At 69.0% G+C, this 7,626-nt stretch overlaps 1 protein-coding gene across 1 annotated transcript in view; it reads right to left on the reverse strand.

The window, feature by feature from the left end:
- Window positions 1-404: 404 nt before the first annotated feature.
- Window positions 405-7,626, reverse strand: part of DAGLA (diacylglycerol lipase, alpha) — a 51,216-nt gene continuing 43,994 nt past the window's right edge. Inside the window, exons 11-20 of the mRNA XM_004683385.2 lie at window positions 7,455-7,538; window positions 7,292-7,369; window positions 6,833-6,913; window positions 5,985-6,127; window positions 5,635-5,703; window positions 5,250-5,322; window positions 4,170-4,366; window positions 3,317-3,446; window positions 2,675-2,862; window positions 405-1,561 (exon numbers count right to left, since the gene is read on the reverse strand). Of these exons, the coding sequence (XP_004683442.1) occupies window positions 601-1,561; window positions 2,675-2,862; window positions 3,317-3,446; window positions 4,170-4,366; window positions 5,250-5,322; window positions 5,635-5,703; window positions 5,985-6,127; window positions 6,833-6,913; window positions 7,292-7,369; window positions 7,455-7,538 (2,004 nt within the window). The 3' untranslated portion in view covers window positions 405-600. The remainder of the gene's footprint in view (window positions 1,562-2,674; window positions 2,863-3,316; window positions 3,447-4,169; window positions 4,367-5,249; window positions 5,323-5,634; window positions 5,704-5,984; window positions 6,128-6,832; window positions 6,914-7,291; window positions 7,370-7,454; window positions 7,539-7,626) is intronic.

Raw genomic sequence — 7,626 nt, forward strand, 5'->3', positions numbered from 1 at the left:
GCTGGCCCCTGCCCTGCTCAGAGGGGGGCCAGTGAACACCTGATGGAGGGGTGCTTGCAAGCCCAGATCACTCCCCAGCCCAGCCCAGTAGCCTCTGTAAACATACACAGCACTGCGGGCCACCGTGGCTGGGGGTTCACCCAGGGGACTGGCCAGCAGGCACCAGATCTGGGGGAAAACCAGGGCAGACACCAACCCGGACCACAGGTGAGAACGTGGGGAGGGGGCTGCTCTCCACCTTGGCCCAGGGGGAGCAACCAGTGGGTAGTGATGGGGTCAGGACGCCCACGCCGCCCTGGAGCAGGGCTGCCAAGATGCCCCTGGGGGCAGTCAGGTGAGGGCCCCGCCTGGCACGCTGCTCCAGGCTTGTCCCTGCATCCGCCCCTGCCCCGCCAGCCCCCACCCCTCACCCCCGGTCATTCCAGCCTGTTGGGCCCAGGTCCCAGCCCCTGGGCTCTGGGGGTCCTAAGCTGAGGTAGGGATGCGGACCCCCCAGCTCGACACCAGTGCCCCGAGGCTAACCGGCCCCCGGGGCCTCTCACCAGGAGCCCACGGGCCACCCGCCGTGGCCTGGCCCCAGCAGGCGGCCACCCCTGGGTGCTAGCGAGCCGAGATGACCAGGTCATCCTGCTTGACCGGGCTGGCCGCGTGGCCGGTGGGGGTGGAAGTCCGGATCTTGTCCACTGCCAGGCACTCCTGGCTGCTGAGGCCGGTGGGCGTCAGGTCCATGAGCTCGCCCGAGGAGCTGAGCGGGAAGGAGGGTGACAGCGAGATGCCTGAGGAGGGGTCGGTGGAGCCAGCGAAGAGCCGCGGGGGCTTGGGCACCAGGTTGGGCTCGAACTGGGCCCGGAGCAGGATCTCCTGCTGGCTGGGGGACTTGGGGCCCTCGGCGTAGTCGCTGGTGGGGCTCTCGGGCACCACCATGCAGTAGAGGTCCTGGAAGGAGCTGCTCTTGCTGTCCAGGTTGAAGAGGCTGTCGATGAACTCGGCGAACTCCAGCACCTGCGGGCTGGGCGAGTCCCCCAGGCGGCCGTTGTGCAGCGCCAGCTCCCCGCGGGGCGCCGCCCCGCCCCCCTCTTCCTCCTCCTCCTCGCCGCGGGCGCCGGCGCTGGGCGGCCGCTCGGGGGTGGCGCCCCCGCTGCCCAGGGGGGCCTCCAGGGGCTGCGTGTCCTGCGAGTGCTTGGACAGGCTGTCGGCCGCCAGCAGCTCGGTGCGCGAGCTCAGGGACGGGTTCTCCTCGGGGATGGCGGGGTCGATGAAGAAGAGGTGGCCCTCCTGGCGCTCCAGCACCGGGTGCAGGCTGGGCGAGCCGCGGATGCTGCGGAAGCCCGACGAGCGGCGGGAGTCGAAGCTGTACAGCGACTCCGTGTCCGACAGGCTCTCCATGGTGGCCAGGGGCGCCCGCCGCGCCTGCAGCTCGGCCGCCAGCCGCTCCTGGGTGGTGAGCAGCAGCAGCTCCACGGGGTCCTGGCGGGCCGCCGCCGCCGCCGCCGCCGCCGCCGGGGACAGCAGCCGCCCCTCCGAGAAGCCCTCCAGGCTCACCTCAGACTGGGACTTGCTCCTGCGAGGGCAGGGCAAGGAGGGTGTGAGACTCAGGAGGGGCGGAGTGACCCCCAGCGCCCAGGCTGGAGGGCACTTGGGGGGGAGGGGAAGTGGATTTAGTGGTGGTTGACCCGTTTGGGGGCGGGAACCCTTATTTACAAACAAAAAACAGCTCCAAGAACCCCAACTAAAAGACAAAAGGTCACTGTTGGTTGGGACAGGGTCGGGGTCCTGACGGTGGAGCCCCAGTGGGATGGGAGCCCTGTTGGGGTGCCATCGTCCTTCACTAGAGGGAGACTGAGGTCCAGGAGGGAGGGAGGGAGGGGTCACTGTCCTGAGCTGCTCCCCAGGGCTGCATTCCCTTTGGGGACCAGCACTGAGAGCCCCTCTCAGTGGGGTCCTCCCGCCTGACCCATGGCGGGGGGAGGCGGGGAGTGGGGGCAGTGGGGCCCTGCCCTGGGCACAGCAGCCTGCTGAGGGCAAACCAAGGTCTGGGGCAGGTGAGGGATACAGCAGGGACTCCACCTCCTCTGGCCACGCAGGAGCCACGACATACATGGACAGCGGGACAGCTGCGGTGTGAAGCAGCACGTGCCCTGGGCTGGGGTCTGGGCAGGAGAGGGCGCAGGGGAGCAGGACCACCCCTTCTTGGCAGAGCTGCCCAAAAGGCTGACACCCTCGCCCCGGCGACAGGCTGTGAAGACGGACACGCGGCCACAGGTACCCGCTCCTCTGTGTGCGTGGCGTGTGTCTGGGGGGGCGTCTGGGCACGGTGCCCCCACGCGGGCACACCCACGGCTGCCTGTGCGCGTGTCCTCTGCGTGCGCAGCCACAGAAACAGGTCTGTGGGACTGCAGGTGCCTGGACCACCCCTTGGGGTCCCAGCAGGTGAGGGTGAAACTAAGCATGGAGTTTGGGTCCGCCCGCCGGCCGGTGTGGGTAAGGGCAGGGTGGGGGCCGAGGAGGCGCAGCAGGAGAGATCCGGGCCATGGGCGAGGTCACCCCTCCCTGGCGCAGAGCCCGGGTAGGTAGCGTGCCCAAGCGTGCCCAGCACACACGCGCGCGCGTGAGCACCTCGCTGAGCCCACATCACGGCCCCTGCGTTCGCCCTCTGTGGGGGGCCGGGGCTCACCTGACGCTGCTGTTTCGGTGGTCGGGGGCGGGAAGCTCCAGGGCAATGCCAGCGGGCACCGGGGGCCCCGTGGGCAGGGGCTGCTGCTGGCAGGTGAGCTCAGGGGTCAGGTCCACCTCGGTGGGGCTCACCATGATCTTCGCGGCAGACAGCAGGGCGGTCTTCCCCTTGTTGTAGTTCTCCAGCACCTGGGGACAGGGTGGGGGGCTGGTGGTGGCGGAGGGGTGACGACAATGTGGGGGGCGAGGAGGCAGGCCAGGCCACTCAGGCCCACGCAGCCTTGGGGTCAGCGGGCCTCTCCTGCTCCCTCTCCAGCGGGCCTCTCCTGCTAGAAATCTGGGTCTAGCCCTGTGACTGACCACACCTCACCCCACCACTGAGAGGGCTGGGGTTCTCCCTCCCTGTGGTCAGCCTTCCGTGGTGGTGGGAGGCCTGTGGGACCTCTGAGCTCACCCTGCCTCGGGGACATGTCCCCAGGGGTGTCTTAAACACCCCACCTCTGGGCCACATGGAAATGTGGATAGAGCAGGACTGAGGGGCGCAGGACTGAGGGGCCCCGGCCAGAGAGGCCCAGCGAGGACTCATCTGTGACCTGGGGGCCGGAGATCAGGGTGTGAGCCACCCCGGGGCTCGGGGGCTCACCTTGTTGAGCCCCTCCATGACCACGTAGGGGAGGTGTTCGTGCAGCATGGCCGGCGAGATGATCACCTCGTTGAAGGCCTTGTTGTCACCCCAGATGGCGAAGTACGTGGGCTCCTCCTGCTCACAGCAGCTGCAGGGATGCCACGCCGGAGGGAAGCTGAGGGGGGCTGGCCTGGTCCCCAGCCCTGTTCTTTGCCCTTGCTTATTAGCAAGCGAGGTCAGTGTGGAGGCCCTGCTGGCCAGCCCAGGCACTGTGCTCCTGGTCCTGGCCCTGCCTGGCCCTCAGCTGCCGTCCCAGCCGGGGGAGGTTGAGCCCAGCCTCAGCCACGGCCCTACGCAGCCCCTCACTGGCTGGGCCACCCTGGCCGTGCCTGCAGGGAGCTGCTCACCAGCCTCTGGTCAGGGCAGGCAGCCACGCTGGAAGGAGGGTCCAGGCCCAGGTCCCCAAATGAGCACAGGGGAAGCCTGTCGACTTGCCCGCTCCCCTTCTCTGCCCACTACCCCCCACCCTGGTGCCAAGTGCCACGGAGGCATGAGCTGGCCCTCCAGGGCATTCGCTGTTTGAAGGAACACGGGGGGGGGGGGGGGGGGTAGGGGTGTGTGTGTGTGTGTGGGGGGTGGAGCTGCCCTGTGGGAGAGCTTCCCTGCACCAGGGAAGGGCTGAGACTGGGAACAAAGGCAGGACCGTCAGGAGAGGAGCCAGCGGCCTTTCCTCCCACTCCCGGGCTGAGGCTGGAGAGAGCAGCGTCTGTCTGCAGCCCCGAGGGGTGACTGAGCGAAGGCCGGCCTGCCTCCCCCCTTGGCCTCTGCCACCTCCCGGCTGATGGGGCCCAGGGGCACCCGCAGCACCCACCAGCACTGCTCAGCTGGGTGGTTGTGGACCACGTGGATGATGCGGCCGGGCGGGTAGAGTGGGGTGCTGGCCGACAGGGCGATGGTCAGGTCGCTGGGGTGTGTCCAGAGCCGCGTGCTGGCCAGGGTGGTCACCTCCACCTCCTCAGGCAACTCCGACTTGGGGATGCACTTGGTGGCCCCCACGATGATCCGCCACTATGCGGGGCAGGGGAGAGGGGGGCAGAGCTGAGCGGGGCTGGTTGGAGGCAGAAGCGAGCTCAGAGGTGAGGGGTGGGAGCCGGGCCGGCCATGGGCCAGCGGCAAGGGCGGTGTACATCTGAGGCAGGGGCGAGGTGGCCCCAAAGATGCCAAGACAGAGGACATGGACTTGGTGAACGGGTGGGCTGGCAAGGGGCCGGAAGACCACAGATGGGGAAAGAGGCCCGGAGAGGGGGAGGGGCTCGTTCTAGGTCCTTCTGCAGGCCAGGGAGGGCTGGTGTCTAGGTGGGCACCAGCCACCGGGCTGGCAAGTGCAGGGCTGGTTTCTGCCCCCCGGGCCCTCTGTCTTTGAGGGCACCAGGCTCAGGGCCCTGCCTGCCTTGGTCACGGGCACCAAAGCTAGGGATGGTGCAAGCTGGGCGGGGTGGTGAATGGGCTGAGGGTTGGTGTGGGGGGACACCGGAGGCCTGGTCTCAGCACCCCCCGGCCCCGCATGCTGGAGGCCATCTGGCCACAGGAAGAAGCCTCTTGTCCTCCCCAAACCCGGCCTGTCCTGTGTCTCAGCCGCAGTGGAAAATCAGAACGAAGTGCCCCCGGGGCCTCCTGCAGAGAGCCGCAGCCTGGGGCCGGCCCCACCTGTAGGTACCTGTGCGGCTGAGCGGACTCAGGAGGCCTGGCCCCAACACTCAGCTACAACTTACACGAGAGAAGTGAGTCCCTTACTCACTCTGGGCCCCGGTTCCCCGCCTGCACAGGGGTGGGGTAGATGCTGAAGGTGTGAGGGCCGGGGGCCCCGTGGACCCTCACAGCCCAGCCCGCCTCACACGGCTGTGGCCCCCCGGCACTGCACCCAGGCATCAGGGGAGGGCTGGGGGCTTACTTTGGGCTTGGTGCTTCGCTGCAGAACATCCAGGAGCTGTCTGCGGAAGCCTTCCAGCTGGGAGAGGCCGATCCTGGGGATGGAACAGAGGGGCATCGCCTGGGGCCCGGAGGTGTGCGCAGAGGGCAGGCGCACACCGGCCCCAGAGCACAGCTGCCCGAGGGCCCAGGGGTGACGCGAGCCTGGTGTCCAGCAGGGAAGGGCGGGAGGTGGGTCAGCAGGGTGGGTGCTCCCCCCCCCCGGTCTTCCTGTCCTTGTCCTAGGGTAGCAGCGAGGGGCTTGGGGTCGGTGGGGAGAGGGGATCCGAGGAAGGGGGACATGGTGCAGGGTGAGGCCCAGGAGAGAGGAACGGCCCAGGCAGGACCGGAGGCGAGAGGAAGCACACCTGGGAACCAGGTCTTTGCCCAGAACCACGGCCGTCACGAACTCCTTGGAGTACTCCATGGCGTCCTCGCTGCAAAGGAAGCAGGGGCTGAGGGGCAGCGGGGCCTCAGCTCCAGCACGGCGCGGAGGGGGGTCTTGATTTGAGGCTCCCCAGGGAGCCCACGGGAGTCAGCTGGGCCCCTGCCCCGGCCCCGCCTTCCAGTAAGACTGCGGAGCGGATCCGGTTCCCAGGAGCGCCAGCACCGCCAGGCACACTCCCCGCCTGCCACTGCAGGTCAGGCTGCCCGGTCAGCCTGACCCCCAGCCCCGGGCCCCCGACCCCAGCCCACGCGGAGGGCCCAGGCTGCTCACCTCAGCAGGCCCCCCGGCGGGGAGTAGGCAAAGCACTTGAGGGTCGGGTACTGTGGGCGCAGGAGGAAGGAGAGGATGGCGGCCGTGCCCGCGCCCAGCGAGTGGCCCACCACGATCAGGCCGTAGTGCTTGGTGCCTCGGCCCTGGGGACCAGACGAGCCTGAGAGCCCCGCCCACTGCTGTCAACCGGGCTGGGGGACCCCAGCGGGGCTGGCCGGGGTCTTCCCGGAGTCCCCGCCCCTGCCTGCGCTGCAGTGGCTGGGCCAGAGGGGGCGCCGGGCGCCATCTCCAGAGCCCACTTCTCGGGAGACAACACCAGCAACCGCCCACCCACCCCGCAACATCTGGCACGGGGGTGACTTCCTGGGAGCAGCCCCTCCCGGTTTCCCGAGGAGGCCACGCCCTCCTGCGGACAGACCTGGACGTGAGGCCGCCACACTCCGTGCCCACGGCCAGCGCGGCAGTGTTGCCGTCGTGGCCACTGGCCACGGGGCACTGTGGGGGCCTCGGGAGGACCGCGGCAGCACCCGGAGCCGCTGCACAGGGCGAGGCTAGCGGGCCGGGCCCGGCTCACCCCCACAAGCAGCACCCCTCTGTCTGCTCTGCAGTTTTCGTCTGTGTCTCTGCTCTACATTTTGGAAGCCCCCAGCATGCTTGTGCCTGCTCGTAGCCGGTGTGGCCAAGCAGGGGTTGGCCCGAGAGCAGCTGGTGCCAAAGAGGAAGGGGCCAGAGCGAGCGGGGGGCGGCCTGTGGGGGCTCCCCCACGGACCGCGCCGTCCCCAATCTGTAGCCCTGGGGGGGGGGGACGGCAGGGGCGGCCAGGCAGGGTGTCCCGGAAAACGCCTCACCAGGTCTCGCCCGAAGGCCTGAGACAGGACCATCTCCTGCTCCAGCTTCTTCTTGATGTACTCAGCCGAGAGGACCATGCCCTGGGGGACGGGTAGAGGAGGGTGTCGGGGCCCTCCTGGGACCAGCGAGGCCACTGTGACCAGCCCCGCGCATGGCCGCTGGTCCTCTCGCCTGGCTGTGGGGCTGGGGCCACATTTCCATTTCACAGATGGTAAAACTGAGGTTTGCGGCCTGTGTCTCACAGAAACCAGAGTGAACTTTTCCCAGCTGCCTCTGCAGACTCTTCTGGAACAGGGTTTGGGGTGCACAGAGCTGTGGGGGTCCCAGAGGGTGGGCTGCTGTGGACTTTCCAGCCCAACCCACACCTCTCTCGGCCCATCTCTCCCTGGGAGCCCAGCGAGCCTACACCTGCCCCAGCAGCAAGGGGGGGGGCGGGGACAGGGGGGGCGGGCGGGTACCTTGTGTCCCAGCCACGTGCCGTGGTGTCCCTCCACGGGGAGGCGCTCCGCGTCGCCGGTCAGGTCGGTCAGGGCGTCCTTGTGATGGAGGCGACAGGTGAGGGGCGGGAAGAGGGAGGCGGCCGGCCTTGGGGGCGGGGGGTGGGCGTCGCAGGCAGCGTACCTTGGGAGACAGGGTTCCCCGGATGCTGATCACCACCTTTTTCTTGTCGTGGTCCACGGCCACGTAGAAGGGGGTCTCGTACACCTGGGAGGAGCGCAGCCGTGAGCCCGGCGGTGGGCGTGGCCAGCCGCGCACCCTCCTTCCAGGCCCCGGCGTGGGCTCCGTCGGCCTC

Source organism: Condylura cristata, unplaced genomic scaffold (assembly GCF_000260355.1).
Source record: "Condylura cristata isolate star-nosed mole 26May11 unplaced genomic scaffold, ConCri1.0 scaffold00015, whole genome shotgun sequence".
Taxonomy (NCBI): Eukaryota; Metazoa; Chordata; class Mammalia; order Eulipotyphla; family Talpidae; genus Condylura; species Condylura cristata.